This window comes from Pezoporus wallicus, unplaced genomic scaffold (assembly GCF_028554395.1).
Source record: "Pezoporus wallicus isolate ANWC-B61680 ecotype Strahan unplaced genomic scaffold, APGP_CSIRO_Pwel_v1 contig_2012, whole genome shotgun sequence".
NCBI lineage: Eukaryota > Metazoa > Chordata > Aves > Psittaciformes > Psittacidae > Pezoporus > Pezoporus wallicus.
The window spans coordinates 1,903,953-1,927,901 of record NW_026639840.1 but is presented as its reverse complement, the minus strand read 5'-3'; the positions used below and the strand labels follow the sequence as shown (position 1 = coordinate 1,927,901).

The following is a 23,949-nucleotide window of genomic DNA, read 5'->3' as shown; positions in this document are numbered from 1 at the left end:
TGTGCATGTTTTAATCACATCATGAAAACAGAAAAGATTAAATTAGCTTGAAATTAGCAACTGGCTGACCCCTTTCCTCAACCAAGTAGAAAAAAAATCATTATTATTAGTACTGATTCACAGACAAAAAAAAAAACAAAAAAAAACCTAGAAGTATTTCTTGCAGTTTTTTTATATAAAGATGTATAAAAATCCAGGTGAACATTGGAGTCAGTCTTCTATCAGCTTGTGCAATGGTGCTTTACACAACATTGATTTTTGTATTAAAAAAAAAAAAAAGTTATAAATTTGGTCTGCAAAATATAGAGGGACATGTAATAAAAATGTGATAATGCTGTCTCTTAACTGAATTTTATTTTGTTTCTGTCAAAATTATATTCTGTACTACTCTAGTAAGTCTGGAACTATACATACTAGTTCATCTTATTTTTGGCCAGAAATTACCTAAAACTTGTTTCTCACAATTGTTTCTCATCATAGGAGAACCAATTCTGTCATTTGAGCTCATGCCAAAATTTCTGAGGTTTTGAAAGTTCATTTTAATGTTTATTATTTAATGTTATATTTTTTCTTTATTAAAAATATCTATAAAACCAATGCGGGATGTGCATTGCAATGCAATACCATGTTACAACTACTTACAAGAGTATTTCTACACCTTATCATTGATTTTGCTTGATTCTTTCCTATGTTAAAGTGATATGTGAAGTGGTGTATGTGCTATTGCATATTATTTTTGTCCACAGTATGCTGATAAGAAATCTTTTTTGTTGTGTTTTTTTTTTTTTAAATAAATCAGGATTTTTTTTTTTTTTTTTATGTTTCCAGCTCTCAGGCGCTCTTAGAACACTTTTCCATTTAATGATCTCACTCCACATTAGCCAATGTGAAGCAAATTATTTATTCTTTTGTCTTTGAACAGTTTAATATCTTCCTAGAAAATTAAAATAGAATAGTGACAACAATGGAACTATTTGTCAGATTTTGTATTTCCAATATTAGAAAATACTTGGTTTCTATTTTTTTTTCCTAAGAAGTATTGCCCAACTTTAGGTTGTCATTACTTCAATTGTCATTTTCTTGCATAAGCGCTAATATTACAGTCTTTTTCAGTAAGAACAGATAATTCATGGCTTCCATATCATTCTTTGCACTAACTTCAGTGGAAGTTGGATTGAGTTCTTAATCACAAGGTGATGCAGAGGATCCCACAAAAAGTAACACAATGTGATACAATCTTATATTACTTCTTACTTAAAGCTATGCAGGTAACAGTTCACAACTAATTAATTGGTAGAAAAAAAAGAGCCTAAGAATTGCAGAAAACAATACTAAAAAAGGGATGATAACAGCTGGATTTGTAAACACAATGTAACAAGAGGAGAACATGTAAGCTAGATATTCGCATTTTTTATAAGCCTGATCCACAGTAATATCTTCTGGCTTTCTAACCAGTGGTAATTTTACAGTCACTGGTGTATCACTGAGCTATTTGTAGCATACCTTTGCTGTTCTACCTGTTCCTGTGCTCTTCAACCCAAATATCTTAATTACATACTTGTGGTTTTCTGAGGTGGAGCCTTTCAGTCTAAATAGAGAGGTAATGGAACAAAACTTCAGTTTCTCACTTCTTAGGTATGCTCACATTTCCATGCACTTTATTAAATTAGAAGGTGGGGAACTATGTTATACAGGTGCAATCTGTCTTCGAAAAAGATAAATATGTCATTTTCCAATTATGTATATTGTTGTTGACTTTGGAAATATTTTACTCTACTCCATATTTTAAGTTCTTCATTGGTAATTCTTCATAAAGCTGAGGGGAAAACTGATTATAGTACCCTTTTAGCTTTCATGCTGTAAGTGTGACCAACAGTAGATATCTGCTAATTATTTTATTATAGTTTAGATCCATATTTTGTAAAACTTTTTGGAGGTTTTACATTGTTTACAATTTAGAGCAACAATGATATATATAAATACAAATTATCTAGGTGGGACCCTTTTATTAAAAGATAGTATTTCCTGCAATAGCTGAGGACAGGTCTAGGGCCAGTATTTTCAGGGGCAGAGGAAATTTTCAAAGCATTGTTTTCGCCTAGGGATAAGAAGATCTTACTCCCACCAGTTTAATTTTTGCTGCTAGTCAGAATATCTGTGTAAGTAAATTATGTATCTGAATTTTTTCACTTGCACAAGGAGTTGCCTTTTAAGTTTAGCTTCATCTTCCTTCACCACTTTGCACTCAGACCTAAAGCAGCACAAAGTGAATTCAGGAGTGTGTGCGGCTCTCAAAAGTAGTAATGTGTGGGCATTGTAGGTTTCCTAATGCCTTCTTCAAATTTTCATCTTGGTGTTAAGGATAAATACTAATACCATTTTGAGTCAATGGCAGACTTTTAATTGACTTTGTTAATGTCTTCATTACATGTAGAATAGCATAAATACTCATTTACCTATGCATCTTTTTTCTTCTTTTTTCTTTTTCTTTTTTTTTTTTTACCCAGGCAGTCTCCCACATGCCAGTTTTCTGAAGCTTTCTGATTTTCAGCCAATTGCTGTTAAAAATACCATAGGGAATTTGAGCTTAATAGTAGTTATATATCATCAGAATGCTACCCAAGCTAATATTAATGTATAAGTTAGCAGTAGCTAAGTTTCCTGCTTGCAGCTGGGTTTTCTTCTTTTTTTCCTGACTCCTAATAAAACTACACAAAATAGTAAGCACACCTTGATAACAACTTTACACAGTATTAGATCAGTAATTATAAGCAATTAATGATTTTACAAGATTGCTTAAAAGCAGAATTTAAATGTTTTCAAGCCTAAATGTAGGTAATGTAGATATGATAAATACAAACTCATTTTCAAATAATCGGTGAAATACCTGCAGTATGCTTATCTTTTTAGGCAACTCTTTCTCATCAGGTTATCTTAAAGATAGCCATGATTAGCTTTTCTACTACCCTCATATTTGTATATTTAATAATGGTTAAATTACTGCTCACTTATCAAAGAAACCTTTGAGTTTAGAAAATATTACTGAATTTAATGGGTTTCTGACGAGCTATAGAGGTCTGCACTTCAGTAGTTCCAGATCACAATGTGAGTTAGCCATTCCTTGATATCTAAATAGTATCTGGGAATATTATAAGCAGTTATTAAGAGCAGAAAGCACTTCTTAAATACATTTTTGTTTCTCTGAGATTACTTTAGCTTATAAAAATGGTCTTTCTTGGTTCATTTGTAGAGTGGTTTTTGTTTCTTATGTAGAAAAAAATGCTAAAGGAACATGGAGAACATCAACCTGAAAATGTCCCAACAAAGCTTACTAAACAGATAGCAAAAAATGTCAGTTCAAAATGCAGTTATTCAAACTCTTTATCTGAAATTCCTTTTAGAAATGGTTTTGCCTTCCTTTCCCCCCCCCTTTTTTTTCCTCGACATCAGTAAACAAAAAGGAAAGCTTAACCAGGGTTCTTCCCTCCTGCACCCCATGTTTACTCCTCTTGTTAAATTTGCTCCTTGTCTATCCATATATTTGTTCTCATTCTCAGCAGAAAAACCTTTGAGCCTTGAAGACTTGTAAATAAAGGGGTTTTTTTGCTTTTGCTTTGGTGTCAGTTGATTTCTTATCGAAGTGTTTGATTTGCAATTTTTTTCTTGTCGTTTGCAGAAGCCGAAAGCGGTATGCCCTCTTCGTTACCTTTCCTTCCAACCTCAATCCTACCTCCACTCCTTCTAACTTCAGGACTAATTCCTTGCCAAGAACACAGGAAGATAACATCTTTGTCTATCTTTCTCTGTATATACACACACATATATGCATATAGATATATTTTCATCTGTCTATGTGTGTGTGTATATATATATATATATATATCTGTGTGTATATTTATATATGAGCCCCCAATCTCAAAGAGGAGAGAAAATAGCATTTTGTCTCTCCATTGGTTCTTGTGACTCACGCACTAACTTCTTTGCAGGAAGTACAAAATAAAACAGTAGTTTTGTAGGCTTTTTTTTTTTATCTTCTCCTTTTGTGGAGTCATTGGTATATCAGTTTGTTGCATTTTAAAAGCAGACTTCACTGTTAACAACTCCTCGTCTCTTTTCTCATTTGTGCTGTTATCGTGACAATGTGTATTTTGTCTTTACCAGCAGTTGTGCTGCCATATTGTCTCCATATTCATTGATGTTCTTTCCCCAGAGTCTTCCTTCAAAACATGTCTTAAAATACAGTAGTTAATGTTTTCTTGTCTCACCTTCCATTAGCAACAAATACCTGATTCTTTGCATCACTGGTCCTGTTTTGAGCCCAGTTACTCATAACACAGTACTCATTAAAGCTATTGTACTGTTCCAGAGAAAGTGCCATGGATAGTCTCTAATGTGTCACGTACATTTTGATGACATTTATTAAGCTCATTTATGAAGATGTTACTGAGTGTATTTGTTTCTCAGTTTTGGTTTTAATTTGGGAGGGCATGTTTTGTATTTTGTTTTAGTATACCATGCTGTGAGTCACTCCTTAGTCTACATTCTATCTTGCTGCCATTGGTTTTGATGAAGTAAATAAGGCATGCTCTTCCATATCCTCTTCTCTCCTCAATTCTCTTATCACTACCAGCTTTGTTTTTATACCTGCTTATAGAAGTCTGTCTGACTGTCAGTGACTGTCCGACTTATAGAAGACTGTCTGACTGTTTTCATTGTCCAGACATTTCAATTTCCTTCTTCATTATACTCCCCAAACTTTCATTTCCATGTCTATTCTGTTGAGTGTGTTGTGTGTGATATATTTATTTTTTAGTCTTACTGTCCTGTGGTTTCTGAGTAGATGTGTGAAAAGAGAGGTGGCTTCCTGTCAGTTTGGCATTATTGAGATGATCCAACTGCAGAGAAGTTACTGCAACACTTAGCATCTTCAAGGATATGCAGTTGTTGCACCTCTACTTTGCTTCTTGCTTTAAGTATATATTATCTTGTGGTGAAGGCATGTTACTGCTGGCATGATGAGCAACCTGAAGAAGTGTTGTACCAAGTGAAGTTGCTTGCTCCCAGAATAAAGTATATTGTGCTCCTTCATTGTACTGATAATCACTTCTGGAACCAGAACGAATAATTTGTATTGAATTTATCAGCATCGTTGCACTAGTTTGGACTATTCCCCAATAAAATACCTCATGCATATCCTGTAGACTATGACTTAGTAGTTTCTATTGTAAAGAACTCCTGGGAGCAACCTTTTATATGCTTGTAGTAATTAAGCTTTAAAATACTGTAGCATGTAATGTGCACTGTGTCTTTTGCCTTGTATTCTTTTTAGTGTCTTACTGGATTTTTCTGTGTAGAGCAATATGGATCTGAATTAATGTCAATGATTGAGCCCAGAAGAAAGAAGCAATACTTATGACTTATATTCAGTGTGAAGCTGGTACGCACGCAATTCCCACTGTGGGATTGTGCACCTACCATCACACTCCACTTCAAAACGTACCCTGAAACAAAAAATACTGTCTCAAACTATTTTTGTAGTTCTAATTCTATAGTTGTGTAAATGACATGATACATTTTAAAAGGCTGTTATGCTAATAGTGGTGGATTTCATCTGGGCATGGCATGAAACAATCAATAATAGCTGGGTTTATTTAAAAATGTGGTAGCTATGTTAGTAATACCACACAGTCTTATTTAGATAATGTATTAATAGTACTTAAACAATATTATGTCTTCCTGATTACTAGATGATATTGCTACTGTTTCAGTCACATGGGGAATGGTACAGTACATCTACCACAAGGTTTAAAATGGAGTTATGGCTTTTGTAATTTCTTTAGTCAAAATTTTTCTGGTTTTATTCATTTAATTCAACAATTGATCTTTTCTTTTGTTTAGACAAGGATGATGGCAGTTATAAGGGTAGCCATAAATATGAAAGGAAATATAAATAAAAGAAAAAGGGAGTGTTACTGAATCAGACAAGTTTCCTTGATGCAGGGATGAACTGTTCAATTGCTCACTGACAATGGGATTCATATTACCTAACTTTATCCATCTACATTTTAGATGTCTAGTCTCTTTTCAGTATCCAGACTTAGTGCATGATTGCAAGGGAAGAGAGAGACAGTTTTTGAAAGCAGCTTCCATTCTAAGTCAGATGAGATGAATCCCACCTTTACTGCTGTCTAAAATGTAACCTTGAAAGTACGAACAAATGAGAATAGTACATAACTGAGGCTCTGACAAGGAAAATTCTTAAATGAATTCTCTGTATCTTCCAGTTTTTAGTCTTCACATAGTGCTATTAAAATGTTATCATTGCCTATTGTCTGTGCTGTAGTCGCTAAGCATTTCCACATGCCTTTGTCAGCACAGTTTTAAGACCTTTAAGCAACCTTCCATATTAATAACATCCCTAATTTTTTCCAGAGAATACAGACAGTTACACAACTCTGAGAGTCACCTACTGTATAAATGCTGTGTCTAGATTAAGGGTTCAAAGTTATGTCCATTTACAACTTAAGCAGTAATGGAAACCTGCTCAGTTTCAAGCTGTGCAAGGAAAATTGTGTAGCCATGTTACTTAGCAAATGGGCTAGCAGTAAATACATACAGTGTCATGGTAGTTCAGACTAACTCTGATAGGTTGTTTCTCCATGTAGTTCAGATAGAAGATAGTTGAATATTGTTGAAAGCTAGAGGAATTTCTTTTCATCTCCTACTGAAATTTTTGGACTCTGAAATTTTATTAGAAACAATGTTTTATATATTCTAATAACATAAAAATATAGCAGCCGTCAAACATTCTAATGCTCTTTCAACCCATGAAATACAATTGGAGTCCCACATGTATTATTCTTTGAAGCGGGAGGCAAATAAAAATTACCCAACAGCAGAAATGAGTACAAAAAAATTAGTTGGAGGGAATAGTCCTGCCCCAAAGTGTCAATCCACAGATTGTCCTGCAGTTCAAACCTGCAACTACCAGGTTCTCCATCAACTATCTTGAAGTGCAGCAAAACCTGGAAGACCTGCAACTAGTAATCAAAACTTTAGCTCACTTAATGCTTTAGGGGAAGATATAATATGGTATTCTTTATCTAGGTCACAATATTGTTGTATTGTGCAGCCAACCATCCATGCACTACCAAAAGGGTATTGAGCAATATTGAACAGATAGTTACATATATCTGTACTTTACTGAAGGTAGCATATATACTTAAAACATCAGAAAGATATAATCGAACAAGTAAGCAAATTGATCAAAATTAACACACTGTCAGAGATATCTGTAGTCCACTGAGATATGAAAAAGTCATTATGTCCTATCTTAACTTTTAGTTGAATAATCTATTTAAAGAGATCCATAAGCATTTGTCTACAATTTTTCTAACCACATTTGGATTTTTCATTTTCTTAAAAATTCTCAAATGTGTGCTAATTCCCATTTGTGCTTCTTCTGCTTATATTTCAGTCAGTCTGGAAACTCATTTTCAACTGTATAGATGCTATTCTTTCTAATTCTTTCCAGAGCTTTAATGTTCAGTGTCAGGTTGGAAGGGGCTTTGAGCAATCCATTCTATTGAAAAATATGCTTGATCATGATAGGGCGGTTGAAACTAGACAATCTTTAAAGGCCCCTTCCAACCCAAAGCATTCTGCAATTCATTCTGTGATTCCCGAGAGTACAATTGAAATCAAGGGTGATTTTCACATTTCTGATGTGTGACATTTTCATTGCTCTTACATGTGTGATCTTCTTGAACAAATGAACTAACTTTTGCTAGGTAACTGTAAAGCCGAGGTTTCCATACTGCTTTCTGTTCCACAGCTGGCTTAGAAGTTGTATTATCATAGACTACTGGAACTGACTTCTAAGTTTATGCTGATAAAGTACATTAAATTCCTATTAAACACATTAAATCATATTTAATTTACACATATTCAAATTAGATGGCTTTAATTGCTATGTGTTCTAGCTGTTCATGCTTGAAGGAGCGAGCAAGCAATCAAGATAATCTTGAAATGTGACACTTGTCATGAAAAGCTTTGTCCTGAGGAGCATATTTCTGGAGCTGGAATTTTTAAGGAAATTATAACTAAAAGGTTTTTTGGCTTACTATTACCTGATTAGTTTCTGAAGTAACCTTAAACTAGAAATGTTATAAAATTTGCTCAAAAACTTAGAAACTTTTGAAATTTTTGGCATTCCTTGCTTAATTTCATGAGCTAAATTAGGAGATTAAAAAGAAAAAAAAAAATAAGATTTATTATAAAAAAATACTTTAAAAAATCGGGTGTGATTTTCAACAGCATTTTCCCATTTTGTGGCACAAAATTTGTATGGATTAGCTATATAGATTAATATTAAATATAAAGCATTTCTGTCTTTTTTTTCCCCTTTTCCTACATCTTCCTTTATCTGCAAAACTCCCTAGTTTTGGAGATACATAAAAATGAGACATTAGCTGAAACTTTCTCACTCAGAACTGCAGTTTACTTTGCCATGTACTTATCATCTCAACTGTGGGGATATATATGAATATTTTCATGAGCTGCTTAAACAGATGCATGCGTTCTCAATATCTGATGGATGCATTATTCTTGGAATGCTCATAAGACTGCTAAATTTTTCTCTGTCCTCTTTGTTCTCTGTATTCTATTCTTTTAATTCAAAACATTTCCCTTGCTGTACATATTTGAGTGAGTGCTTACCAAAGCATAACTTTAGCTAATGACACTACATGTCTCATAAGAAATAATTCAATTGCTGCTTTAATAAGCAGCATATGTAATAAATCCATATAGACCAGTAGAAATTGCTCGTGATTTTTCTCTGGTTAAATATCAGTGTGTAAACCTAAAGCTTTATGAGTTTTTGCTGTAGTTCTTTGCCAGTAGCAGTGATGGTGCAAATTCATTTTTATTCCCAAAAGAAGACTTCTGCTAGGGTCGTACTGCATTAGCTTCCATGACATCTATATTTTGTGGCTATCACTACATTGTATTTGTGAAAATAAATATATGTGAATGAAGTATTAGATATGACAAAAATAAAGTCTATTCACTGACCCATCTGAATTGATTTAACGTGTCTCAGAAAACCCTGAGACACAAAATAGTTGTCACAATACAGTACATCCTAAATGGAGTCAGTTACTCCTGATTTAGGATTGTGTTCACTGTCTCTTAAAAGAACTGCTTAATTTGCTCATTATTCTGTCAAATTTTAAATTTGAGGAGGTGGTGAATGTTTGCATATCTAGTGATTACCTCAGCTTGTGAAGTTTGGGTTGTTGAGCTTTAGGTAGCATTTTGTTACTGTTTTGGTATGGTTTATCTATCTCCAAGAATGGGATGAGGGGGAAAAAAGAGGTGAGTCAGTGTAAAGAAATCTGTTCATCTGTTTATACTGAAAAGTTGTAATACTTCTGTGATTAAGGGCAAAGAACAAAATAAGGGCAAAGGAAGTATTTTTCTGACAGCATACCCATTTGTACCTAAGAAAAACAGCCAACCCTAATCATATTACAAGTCTTTGAATATTTTAGAAGGAACGGCATAGTAGAAATGAGACTAGCATCTGTAGAAGTTTAACAGCTAAATTCTCAGCATAATGGCAGACTAAGGGCTAGCAGACAGTGAGAGGGAAAAGTGAGACTGAAACATGGATGAAGTTACAGACATGATAGAAAGTTTTGGCAGAAAGACTTTGGAGAGTTAGTGACAGGATTCTGTCCTCGTTCTTGAGAAGTGACTTATCTAGGCTTACATAGGCTGGCAGACGTAAGATGGGCCATTCTCGACTTTTTTCTCTGAGTATACTGGTAGAGTGTATGTCTCATCTCCCTTAGTGACGTTAAGGTATCTGCAACAGCTAGTAAGTGCTGTGTTGGCTCAAGTGACAAAAGTTTGTGCAGGGAATCTGAATTTTCCAACCTGCTTGTGACTTGAATGATTAGTTTCATACGAAGAAATTCTTGTGGTTTGTTTTTTTTTTCTTTTGGTTGGTTGTTTTTTTTTTCCTGTTTTGTTCCATTTTAAAACCTGTGAAAATGCATTTTAAAAGTGCATTAGGTAAATGCTTTGGTTGCAAGTGCAATTATTAAGCCCAATAGACTAAGAAAAGAAATGCCAGATGTGAAAAGTTTAGTTGTGCAACTTTCATTCATCCCATTTATCTGCGTGCATAATGTAGGTGTTATTTACACCATCACATTTCATTTTTGCAATACTACTTAAGTGAGCTGTTTAGATGAACCTGCTTTCTGTGGTGATGACTTCTGTTTTCTGTAGTTCTCCTCTCCTTTTTTGTTGCAAAGCTTGAAACTGTGAATGAAGGAAAAAGGAAGGATGTCTGGGTAAATGCTTTCTTTTTGTTCCAGCCTCTGCCACAGAATACCTCTGTGAGAATGAGCTAGTAATTTAATCCAAACCTTTTACAGATGACCTCTGATTAAGTGTTTATTATTTTGGGAACCAGAGGCTGGGCTTTTGGAAAGGCTGAGCATTCTTAACACAAAAGTCCCTAGAAGATGTATGTGGAGAGGTGCAATGCTAAATACTTGCAAAAAGTCGCCTGTAGGCGTCCCAAAGTAATAGCTACTATATCTCATAGTGACTTAATCTCTCATCTGTAAAATGGGCTAATACTATATCTTCAGTCTTTTTGTAAAATAATGTTTTTGTAAATCTTTCGCATGCTATAGTGATGAACACTGCAGAAAAATACATAAGAAAAATATGATGCTGATTTTAAAGAAAGACAAGCTACATGAAGCCATGCCTGGAGTAATGGCATTAAAAGACCACTGAATGAAGTTCCAGACTGTGAGAAAAAGTACTTTGTGGCTATTAGATTAAGAATCGTATTATAAAGTCTATATAATGAATTATGTCTGCAATGACCAACCTTTAAACTCTTAACTCAAGAGCACTTTATTTTGCAGCCTGCATATTCTTTTCATAGGGCCCTGTGAACATATATAATCACACAAAACAATTTGCTTATTATAAAGGTGTCAGGTATATTTTTTTTGTCACACTAATTTATTATGTATGGATAATAAATAACATCTTGAATAAGAAATCTGCTGAGACCCATTTTCCCTCCTAACAGTAACATTATAGGATATTTTTCCTTCACATTTTAATAACGTGTATCTCTTCAGAAATGTGCTTTATTTATTTTTATTTATTTTCATATATATGTGCTTCCCCAAAATCAATCTTTGCTAAATCCGCAAGGGTTTAAATTGCTGTTAGGCTTTATTTACTGTAAATTGCATGTTTGTCATTTTGACTTACAAAGGCTGAGCCTTAATAAAAGACAAATGAGAGAAATTTTGGCAAGCTTTAAGTTTTAGCAAGTCAAAAACTTACTTGTCTAAATTGTTGTGATGATTATTAATAGTTGTAAATGAAAGTTATCAGAGAATATATTTACATCCGTACCTGTATATTCATATTTAGCTTGGTACTTTTCAAAGTACCTTACCTAAAATCTAGCGTTAAACTATTATGAAAGTAAAAAAGATATTCGTAGAGAGGCATGCAGTACCTCATTTCTTGGAAGCAATTTATAATTTCAATCATTGAATATAGCTGAGGCTGTTCTGTCAGTGTGGTTGGGTTATTTTTGTTCCTCCATGGCTGATTTAAAAATTTTCTACTCATTTTATGTTTTTTCAGCTGTCATGACTGGTTGTCTTGTACCATTCCCCTTGAGTGTATGTGTGTATTTATTATTTTAAACAGTAACATTTTATGTCCATATAGGGGTCCCATTAACATTCTTCTTCACTAGAAATTGGCAAAAGTTTACATCAAAGGGTTTACCTTCATAAATGATATCTTGTATTGTTATTGAGTGGTGGTTGCTGGTTCTTCTCTTTTCACCATAATGGGAATTTCTCACCACTTTGCATGACAGAGCAAGAAAGCTGAAATGCTCAGCTTCACACATCATGTTTCTGAGAGGCTTTGTTATTTTGTATAGTCTATATTTAAAGCAAAAACATAAGAAAACATATGTACACAGTTAAATGATGTGATAATAGGTGAAGACATGTGACTGTCTCAAGCTTAAGTTTTTGTAAAAAGCATGTACAACTGTTATTTGATTGGAAATTTCAAGGAAGAATGGCTTAAAATTTCCTTGCAGCCTTTCCTATCTAGTGGGTCCCCTATAAATAAAGGTATTTTGGAACATTCAGTTAAAAGTAATTTAAATTTATGGTTTTGTTGTTTTTGTTTTTGTTTCACTGAGCAGTATATTAATCAATCCTGGAAACCACGTCAAGATTCAAGAAGGTACTTTAGGATTCTTCATTGCAAGTGATGCCAAAGAAGTAAAAAGGTAATTAATATATTTTAATTTTTAAATTTAAACATCTAGGATTTAATTTCTGGTTTTGTTTCTTTGCATGTAAGCACCTAATTTTCATTAGTATCTGTTTAAAGATTCTCAGGGGGAACTGAGTTGCTACTGTAGTGAAGCAGCCATGCGTGCCACCCATTTTCTTAACTACAGCTCTAAATATCAAGGAAATTAAATAATTTTGCAGCAGATATGAAAAGAAATGAAGAAGGTTTTTTCTTTTCTGAGTCTTTCTAGAAAATATTTTGGTCTGATTTCTCTATAATTAATTAGTCTCAGTCAAATTACTTTGAGAGAGGACAGGGATTACAGTTTTGTCCAAGTTTCAGGTTTAGAGTACTTTTTATTTACATAGACTTAAGCAAATATTTGATGTGAGCAAACTACTCATTCCATAGCTTCATTACTAGAATAATATTTATTCTTTTGTAATTTTTCTTTACTGGAACTGCATATTCTATAACAATAAACCATAATAATAAATCAAACTACAACCATGCAGTATATCTCAACCACTGCCGACAATTTCAGAGGTTCATTGTGCTTGGCTGGGTTAGGTTTGGGTTGAATGAAAGGGGGGTTTATGCTATTCTATTTAGGACCAAATGTGTTTACTCTTGTTTATTAGAATTATGATAGGAATAAAAGAACAATGTGAGAAAATAACTTTTTAAATAAATAATTATTCAATGTCTGTAAGATTAAGGGAATACTTGCAGCTGAGTGATTCCTCATAATTTCTAATTTTGTTGCACATTATATCAAGAATCTGATTTTTACTTGTTCTGCTTGAGCTTGATATTTTAACTAAATCCTTTACTTAGCATGATAAAGTATTCAGATGATGACCTATACAAAGTCCTAAGGTTTTTATAATTAAATTGCAGTGAAAATAATATTTAAGCAATGCATGTTTTCCATGAATATTTGAAGAAATTCAAAACATCAAAACAGTGAAATTGCTGAGATCTTGAATTCTATTTTTATTGTAAGAGCTAAGATAGTTTTGGGGTAGGTGAAACATACAGGAAAGCACAGGAGTGCTTCCGTCCTCTCATATTTCTAGCACCATCTTTGGAGTATTTGCAACCAGCATTGCCTCAGGTATGATGTCTTTCAGCACATAGCCCTTTTCCTCTCTGGTGCTTTTCTCCAGTTGAATATAGAGAGCTGTCTTCAAAGTCCTTTACTGAGGTGCTATCATTTTTTTTATTTTATCTTTTTTTTCCATTTCTAAGGCATTTTACACTTTCTATGAAATTATTTTAGACTGTAAGTAAAAATTACCCAGCATAGCATTTTTAACAGGGAGAAGTTCATGGAATCAAGAATTCAATAGAATGGTATGTGTTGGAAGGGAACGTAAAGATCATTCGGTCCCATCCCCCCTGCCGTAGGCAGGGACACCTTTCTCTAGACCAGGTTGCTCAAAGCCAGTTAATATGTTTGGAGAAATTTTATACATCACTGATCTGGCATGTTTTATCTAGTATCAAGCTGAAACAAAATTCCCAGTTCTCCTCTGCTTTTTGCCGAAAGCTTCATTTAGAAACTTGCTGCCTCCCTTAACACATTTCTTAGATGTTCTGTACAAAACAAATGATTATCAGATGTGCTTCAGCTAACAAAACCGGTATGAAAAATCTTGATTTCACCCTCTTGAGCTACGAATCAGAGTCAAAAAAATATTCTGAAGTTGAGGTCTTTTGGATGGGGAGGGGTGTTTGTGGAAATAAAGCCAATTAAACATATTATATACCAGAAATTTAAATTATTTTTTTCTGTTTTTTTTGTTATATACTAATAGAGAAATTTCAACTCCTTTAAGCTTAAACTATTTATCAAATACATATTTCACAATGAAATATAACATGCAACGTTCAATTACTCTTTCTGCTAGAATTACTTTTGCATTTTTAGAACAGTAATTTCATATTAGAAACAATTATACCTAGAAACAATTATAACAAAGTTACATCTGTGGCAAACGCTGCCTTATTAATCTAAAAAGAATTAGTGGTTCTCCTAACTGAACTGCCAAATGCTGTGTTTATTCAGAGGATGTGTATTAATATTGTTTGTTTTTCTTTTTATATTTTGGACTGTAGATTGTTCTGTTCCAGTGACCTCCCTACTGCTGTAGCCATCTAATAATCCAGTAGTGTCAGCAAAATTCATGGGTGGTTGCAGTGGTTGGTTCTTACTGACAATTTTTATTGAGAAGCCGTTCCTGCCAGTCAGAAGGGGTTGGGAAGGTAGTCATGGAGCTGACATAACCTGAATGTGAATAAGTGGAGGGAAATTTTCAGCAGTTAAAAAGTATGTTTAATTTGTTATGCCAGTAATCCTGGTAAACTGTAACTGTCCAGCTGGAGGCCAGCTGTGTGATCCTCATGAAGTGTGTCACAGCAGCCTTACATGACATTTTGACTTTGCAGGCATGATTAAACTCTCCTGTGGGCAGTCCGATGCATATTTACTATTTTGGAATTTTGTTTTAATCTTATATACAGTCAAATGTTTAACCTTTCTCACTTCCTTATTTCTCCTTGTGCTTCATCTAGTGGTGAGGCATTTGATACAAGGTTAGAAGTTCATAAGCAAAAATAATAAATGGAAACCTAGGTGGTTTATTATGTTGTTGTATATTTTTGTTTGTAATTTTGGCTTTTGTCTGTTCAGAATTTAAATGGTTCTGCTGTATTCAGATATGAAGGGTGGAAAAATAGCTTGAATCAAGATTATTCCAGTTTCATTTAGATGTTGCTTTATGAACTTGTTTTGAGTAGATTGTCTGTTTATGGTTTTGTTTGGCCTTTTCTTTTTTTTCTTTTTTTGAAATGGCATATCTGACGTTACTGTCACATTGATACGGTTGCGATCTCTTCTTGTATCCAGAATGAAGTTCTACTTGTAGCCAGGCTGAACAATTGGCCCAGGGTGCTAGACAGTCTTTAAAAAAAGAAAAAAAAAATCTGGTATACCTATTTTGGTATATTCATTCAGTATATATATATGTGTACGTTAGTGACAAAATTCATTGGTTGCTCTTTTTTCTAAGATGAAAGACAAATGAACTGATACACTGTGTCATAATTATCATCTCCCAGTTACTTTTCAAATAGAAGTATATTAAAAGAAACACTAATTTGGAGTCTTATGCTTGAAATTAATGGTCTTGTAGCAAATATTTCCTTCTTTACATGTTTAAACCTTTTCAAAGATTAAGGAAATTAGTGCTGGCATGTTTCATTAATTTGGCACTGCAGCAAGAGGAAACGTGGGACTAATTTCATTTATATGGATTAAGAAATGTGTCAGTATTTCCATTCTGTCTCTCTAGGGCATTTTTTTATTGCAAGGCCTGTCATGATGACATCACAGATCCCAAAAGGATAAAAAAATGTGGCTGCAAACGGCGTAAGTAATATTTCTATTACTCTCTTCCTCTCTTTTTCATGAACTGGTCAGCTTTGAAGAATCTATCTTTACATGTTTAAACCATGATACAGAAAAGCTAAGAAATACATGCACAGCAACGTAGTAAATCCCATTTGCATTTCTGAAGTCCATAAACTTTTATTATATTTTGCAACACTCACCTGTTTCTTCATTTAAAAGTCCATTAGGGTCCAAAGCTAACAAAACCTGAAGAGATAAATCGAGCTAGATTGTGGAGGTTTCTGAGTTAAAAATGATGTAACAGTGAAGTTCTGTTCTCATTCATACCAGTGCTCCTTCTACCAGTGGCAGAGATCCATTAATTTCTGTAGTTTTCTATTTAGTGCAAAATTTTTGTCTTGCTGAATATGATTCTGTAAAAGAAGCTGTAGAATAATATTCAATCATGTAACTATTGAAACAATTATTATTGACATAAATGATCGATTTTACTGGAGGAGGGGATTGTCTGGAAAAAAAACTCAATATGAAGCTATTACATGTATCCTTTCAGAAGATTCCATAGTTGTAATGCTAATATTTTGTTTGGTTAAGTTCTTAGGGCAGCTTTTTAAATTGTTTGGAGAGGTTTGCATGAAGAAATAATTGAGTTTTGGAATTGAGATCAGACATCCCATCTGTATATTTATAAATGTATAGAAATTAACATTTTATCTATCTACACTTGAAAGGACTTTTTGCAGGAACTGTCTCAACCATGTTTTGGCCAAGGATGTGTTTGACTTATGAGTATTTGTAATACTGATATCAAAAGGATGTAGGGATCCATTTCTCAATAATTATGAATATTTGTGTGCATTCCATGGTATTCTGCTGTGAAAAAGGTCATTCAGTTCAAAAGTGCTGATTAGGTAAATTGAAAGATCTCAGAAGAGTTTGATCATGTGTATTTTACCATTACTTTTAGAAGAGAAATCTCTTATTTATAGATCCAGTCATAGTGTTATCACTGTACTGCCTTAGAGAATGAAAGCAAGCCTGAACCAGACATTCCTGCCTTTAAGGGATCCCTGAAATTGATGAATTCTTGAAAATTATTTTAAATAAGAAAAAAATATGTCACTGGAGGTTTTAAACAAATTCCTCTCACCCAGAAAAACAGGAGTACAGTTGAGAGAAAGCAGCTAAATCAGTGACATAAAATGGTATTTATTCTTCCGGTAGCCACAAGGAGAGCAAAGCACATGGAAAAGCATGCTGGATGTGGAAGGAATGTATGCATTGCCTAATATATTGGAAAAAATTGTTGAAGAACAGTCTATCAATGTGAGAATGTGATCTTTGAACTGCTGCAAAGCCAATAAGGCTGCTGAGTGAGTTCTGGTAAAGCCAGTTACAGGTGCCTTAGGGTGCCTGAAATTCTCAAACCCAATTATTTTTCCAAATTACCCAACAATTAAAAAGCAATAAATTTATACAGGTAACATATCAGATTCTAGGGAAAAAAAAAAATAAAAAATTTTTACTTGTATTTTCTCCTCCTTCACATACATATGCTTTTCACAAGTGCGCCTAAAAAAAAAAAAAAAAAAAATATTCCCAAAGATCTGTGGTTTTAATGCAAGATCAACACTTTTAACTGAAATCTGTTATAAGATAGGATTCAGAAATTCACAGTATAAAGGGCAAGAGCCCTTTATTGTACATTAAGGAAAATCAATGAAACCTCCTCAGTACTAGGAAATCAGGGAGAAAATAGTATCCTGTGACTCAGTGAACACAATGGATATATTACCAGCAGTAAGGCCATGGAGAGGTAAGAGTGACAATTTTTGGGTTTGGAAGTGTTCCAAACAGCATGGTCACATGTATCAGTCAAAAAAACGAAACGGTGTTGGAAAGATAAGAAACAAAATGATGGAATTAGTGAGGCAGAAGGAGGCGGCTCTCAAAGCTGCTGCAGTGAGCACTGAGCACTAAGAAGGGAATCCTCTGAGTCAGGTGAAAAACAGAAAAAAGTGGTAAGAGTAAAATCTTAAATTTCCCTTTCATTGTCTCCCCTGTCCCTCTCCCCCACCTGCATTCTCCCCTTTCTTTTCCTACATACACACATGGTCACAGATGCCATGATAGCTGGCAGCAATCACTGCGGCCGAGAAAGTCTTCCACTTAGAAGCATGCTCACAACTAATAAGAATAATTGTATTAGCAATAATACAATTGCTTTGCTTTTAAAGTTCTGTCAAAAAAAAAAAAAAAGAAAAATTTCAACAGTAATTAGTGATTTTTGTCTGTCAAATTTTGATGACAGTCTTGAAATCCCTTTCATTGGACTGATTTTTTTTTTTTGTTTTGTTGTTAAGGTAAGTCTTTGTGCAGTCTGTTATTCACATAGAATGTCTTTAGCTTTCAAATCGCTAATCACTTTTGAAAAATCTTAACTATGTTATCCTTCTGAAAGTTACACGAATCATTGGTCTTAAAAATGCAGTCTAACCAAAATAAAGCATAAATTGAGAAACTCTTTTGCTATTGAATTAGGAAACTGTCAACTGATACGTCAGCAGCTAATATGCGAGTTTGATTTTCGAAGACACTGCAAATAGTCATACGTGTGTATATGTAGTCCTATATGATAAATATATATTTTAATTAGTGAGTAACATAGCAATTAGAGGCAGCTGAATGTGGAAAATGTGTGAGATGAAATGAAAGTTTGTATGTAAAAATATTGACACAGGTGAAGTAAATGTGAAAGAAAACTTAATTATGTGGCATTAATTAATGCAGCTTCCTGTGACACTTGAAAAACACATTCTTTAATAATGCATCTGAGCTTGCACATCAATTTAGATACTGTTTGAACATTAGCTTGTGGTATTGTTGGGGTCTAAATCTGAGTCTGACCTACATAGCCATTTGTCCAAACCTGTTAGGCCTAATATTAATAATTCAGTGTAGATCAGTACATTTTTACAAGGCCAGGGAAAATTAAAGTAACCTTGTTTCCTTTTGCAGTTTTTCTGCCATCCATTTCTCCTTACCCTTACCACTCCCTGAATAACATATGAATGTTGATGTCACATTATCCAGAGAAGTGCTTGTGAGGAAATTTTATTCACAGATTGTTAATATTTTTTGTAATGTTTTCAATCTCTTTCCTATTCCATTTAACTGTAGTTTTTGCAGCAAGGGGCCTAATACATGTATATATTTATATAAAATGCAGCGACTTGGGGATGAAACCTCTAAACTGGATGACCTACTCTTCCTGTTTCTTTCATTTTGTGCAACAGTTATGGTCTAATTCTCTATATATTTTTTCCAGTGACAGTGCTTGCTGTGATCGGTGGGTGTTGAACCCCGCAGGGAACATATATCAAGTGTACGTTGATGTGTTTGAAGGAATTTCTTGTAATCTGTGATCATTGACAAACTTTTGATTTATTTTTCCTCTTGCTGCCTTGGAACACGGCCCCTACTATATTTTAACTTCACACTGATAGTGATCTATTGTGAGTAAAAATGGGTTCCCTGTAGCCCAGAGTGCGGTCCAACCTGTCTTTCTAGCAGAGAGTATTTTTGTTCAGTATTTTGGTTCTTTTCTTTATTTATGTTGCATGTAGCAGTGACGTCATACCCACAAGTTTCTCATCGTTTACACCAATGGAGATTAGGGTGACGTTGAAGAAAATACAGCAGTTTTCCCCTCTTCCACCTTTTTGCCCCTTTTTTCCACAGCCTTATTTTTTTATCACTATTTGAAAATGAGATCTTGGCAATAGTATTTCCTTGAAATTACTCCAGCAATATCTCATGAATTTTTAGAGATACCAGTTAGGCTGGAGTAATTAACACTACAGCACTGTTTGCTGGGTTAAGTGCAACCCATTGTCAGACCTGCGTTCAATTCTTTTTGTACTTTGTCTTTTCCACTGCATAGCTAACACAAAAAGCAACACAGCAGTCTTTTACTTTCCTTATCTAACCTCTTTCTCCCTATTGGCAAAAAAAAAAAAGAAAAAGAAATGAGATGGGGGGAAAGCCAGGCAATGATTTAAATGTGTGGCAAGCTTTTAACGTAGAGACCTTATAGCTATCTTCAACAGGAAACAAGCTACAAGGATTGTTTTCCCCAGCATGCTTGTTTTGAAATTAATTGCATGAGTAGAGCCACACTGATTTTTCAGGACTTAAGATGTAAAGTTTTACATTATTGCATATAAAATGTAAACTTTATAGACCACTTCATATCAACCTAAGTGATACCACTTTAAAGTGTACGGAATCTGTGAAGGCTCTCATCAGCCACTTCTAGTGCATACAATCACAATAATTTAAATAAACACAACATTTGGGACATGGAAAGAATTTGCTACTTAGAAATGTAAGCACTGCAAAGATGTACTGGTTATAGGGTAATGTTGGGATTTCATGAGCTTGTTCTTTCAAACAGTAAGAGAGATCAAATATTTCATACCTGCAGTGAAGCATTACTGTACCACATTGAGGCTGCTAACCGTAGTGTATAACTGCAGCTGTTCTAAATAAGTGAGGTTATGAAGTTTGTTGAACTTTTCAGCAGATATTCTAAACTTACTGTATGATAACACTTCAGGTCTTAATCAGGGTAGAGATATTTTTCCCTCTCAGCTGTACACACCATAGGATCTTGCAAAGAATCAAGGAAATCTTGACACTCCTGGAGATGCATGATAAAGTGCTAGCCATCTTGGAATTGAAATGGCCTTCATTATTACTATTTACTATTTATCTTATTGTGGTGCCTACAAACTGCACTACAGGGTTGAGACCCTCTTGTGGTAGAAGGCATTGAGAAATTTCTCAAAAGATCTGTTTTCAGCCAATAGAATGAAAAAGCAGAAATATGGGTCAGCACAGAAAAGCAGATTGTGAAACAGGTCAGCATGATAAGAATCAATAATAAACCAGAAAGAAACTAATATGTATGGATGAAATGATGACTCCTATTGACTTTGAGGCAAAATACTGGAAGTAATTTGGATTTATTTGGAGCAATATATTTATTTAAAACATGTTTCTGTGTTGAGGCCTTTCTGGACCAGAGACATTAGTTAAAATAGTATTAAATGAAGAAACAGAAGAGCACTTAATGCTAAGAGAGCATTAAAAAAGAAAAGGTCATGTAACTTTGACTTTTTTTTTTGCATTTCTCCAATAGCTTCAGTTTGTTCAGCAATGCAGTTACCTTTGAGAGTACACTGACTGAGAGTCTTCTGTAAGATAATGAAGGAAATGTCATGATCAGATTTTAAAATTAAAATGAACTGGTCTATAAACGTGCCATTACTTCAAAATGTGTGAGTAATTCTTATAGTTACTAAAATAGGGCAAAATTTCCACTCAAGTCACCTGCTGTTTCTACAGTTCTGACAAAGAACAGCACTTATATTAATTATAGACAGCAAGTAACAAATTGCCTTTGATTGCAAAAATTGCAAGATATTGAACAAGGTGACTTGGTGGTCTTGAAGTTGTCCATAAAAATTAAATTATGGAGAAATACCTTTGCCTGTTGTGCTAACAGAAAGTAACTTCTCACAAACAGGGTAAAGTATGCTGCTGTGCTTTTCAAGAAACTGTGTTGGGGAAAGGCCTTTCAGTATTTTAGTATTTCAGTCTCATGATGCTAATCAGCATTGCTAAGAGATGATCAAAATGGTCTGGTCGTCCTTTAATGCTGCTGATATTTTACACATAGCGTGTATCATGAGAACTCAATGCATTGAAATGACACTGTACATTTCAATTCTTAAGTGTAGTGGGGCCTTTTTTACCATCTGCTGGTCAAGAAGCTTCCAGTTCTTGTTAACCGGCTGTTACCTCATAGAGAGCCACTAGATGTCCTCGGAGTTCTACTTTTTGTTCCCGTCGAGGTCACAAGGAAAACTGCTATAGTGATGGGTGGAATATGAGAATTGGGTAGACTATGGCTAGGAAAAAACGACAACAACAACAAAAAAACAAAGACAGAAACAAACAAACAAAAAATAAACAAAAAAAACACACACAAAAAAACAAGCAACCACAACCAAAACAATAAAACAAACAAACAAAGAAAGCCCACCAACCGCAACCAAACAGCAAAGATTAAGGGATACTTCTTTCTGCTTGCTGTAAAAACAAAAGGAGCTGTTCCTTGACATTTTAGGTACACAATAATCTGCAGTTTCCTTTGCTTATTTTTGCAGCTGGAAATATTTCCCGTTTCTGTTTGTGATCTCTAACTAGCACCTCTGATCCAGACAATTAGAAATTTTGACTGGACTTTTTGACATTTTTGAGAGCAGAAAGCAAGGTACTGCCAGAAGCTTAGGCATGTAAAGCACATTCCTTCCCTATTAGAATAGAAGGCTATTGCCTTCTAAGAAAAAAAGTTGTTAAAAGTATTTATTTGAAATTAATGGAAATTTTACTTTCCTTTTGCTCCTAGCAATCAGACTAGTTCATATAAGCCTTGTTTTGTCAGCAACTCATCTAAGTAGTCTGACTTCTGTATCACTGATAACTTCCCCTGATATTTTTACTAATTCATTTTACAAATGTTGTCGGATTGTCACCATACTAAGTAGAAGGATCTAATCTTCCTTTTTTTTTTTTTTTTTTTTCCATTTATCATTCCTTTAAAAATAGGGAAGTAATTTTCTTTATGTCCCAACTTACATTTTCAGTAGTTGCAAGTAACAGTTCTATTTAACATCCACAACATGTCTAGGAATAGAAATGAGTTGATTCTTACGCAGGTGCTACAGGTGTCAAATGAGTCTAACACCCATCCTGAGGCTGTTCTTAAGGTCCCCCTGTCTGTCTGATGATTCCCATTTTTTTGTTAGTGTTTATAGAACTTTTGTAGGAAACGGTATGTGTGTGGCTGAACCATTTAAAATCATTTCTGTCTTGTCTTTGATCTTGTCAATAGTCATCCCTACTAATCCATGTTTTGTTTTATTTAAAAGTAAATAAGTATTGTATCTGGTATGAATGTTAAAATGACTGTATAAAAGGAATGAATAGTAACAGCATGTTTTTGGTTTTGGATTTTTTTATTTTTTTTTTTCAAAAATGTATTGCTCTGATATGCAGTTGCTTATATACTGGTTGAAACCCTTATAGCAAGTCCTTTCTGCTAATTATATTTCCAGGTCCAAGCCTGTTTTATGCATGTTAATGATTTGAAATATTAAAATGATGCATGATTTCCAGAACAACTGATAATAATAATTATTAAACAGTCCCTGAAAGGGCATTGCTTTTGAGAAGTGCTATGGAGTCCTTCCCCTGTTGAACAGAAAGGGCTTAAATTTCCCACTTCATTGGTTTAAGTCTGATGAAAATGGTACTAAAAGTTTTCTTCCCAACCCTCTTTTCCTTTAAGGATAATTTCTTCTAATTTTTGTAAATGCATCCTATCCTATTATTGACTGTTGACAAGATATGGCTACAAGTAATGAAAAACAGGGACTGTTACTAACCAACGATATAGTTGAGAATTTCTGAGCAGTGTGTTTTGCTACAGCATTTGATTGGAAAAAGTCCTTCAAAACAGCTATAATTAAAACAAAATGGGCCTGCATTTTACCTCACCTACTGTTACCGGGTCTCACAAATGCCTGTTATTTTTTCTTCATTTCCTTAAAGTGAAACTAATGAAATAGTCATAGTGGAAAGACTTACACTTTTTGGTAACATATTTCACTTTTCTTTTTCTACCCAACTTTTCAATTTTAAAGAATGTGTTGGGAAGAGTTAGACGGAGGGAAAACATGGGAAAACAAATGCTGTTTTGAATTTTCTGTGTAGTTTGAATGTGTATGCATCAAAAGCTGCAGTGGAAACCTTCTTTCTAAAGCCAAGCTCTGAGGAATGATGTACCATGCAATGAACAAGCCTGATGCTGCATGATGACTTTCTGAACAGCTGTAAGATAACTCTACTAGGATGCTAAAAGAACATGGCATTAGTCATGTGAGCAAAGTTTTAGACGAATGGAGTCGCTGCTGAAGAGATCACTCATTCATCTCCCTCAATGCCTGTTTTTCACAATCATAATGTTACCCTTGCTTGACAAATATACTGTATGGCAAGTCATCAAGGCCTTAGAACAACAGGACTTGACCCATTTC

General features: G+C 34.2%; 1 protein-coding gene across 43 annotated transcripts in view; it reads left to right on the top strand.

Annotated features, from left to right (window-relative positions):
- KCNMA1 (potassium calcium-activated channel subfamily M alpha 1) overlaps window positions 1-23,949 on the top strand; it is a 483,481-nt gene that overhangs the window by 363,738 nt on the left and 95,794 nt on the right. For 26 of the 43 annotated variants that reach the window (XM_057416305.1, XM_057416302.1, XM_057416303.1 and 23 more), the window contains 3 exons: window positions 3,677-3,688; window positions 12,275-12,361; window positions 15,726-15,802. In XM_057416305.1, coding sequence (XP_057272288.1) covers window positions 3,677-3,688; window positions 12,275-12,361; window positions 15,726-15,802 — 176 coding nt within the window. Of the gene's footprint in view, window positions 1-3,676; window positions 3,689-12,274; window positions 12,362-15,725; window positions 15,803-19,290; window positions 19,300-23,949 lie in introns of all 43 variants that reach the window. The other 17 variants (XM_057416297.1, XM_057416295.1, XM_057416320.1 and 14 more) reach the window with 2 other exon arrangements.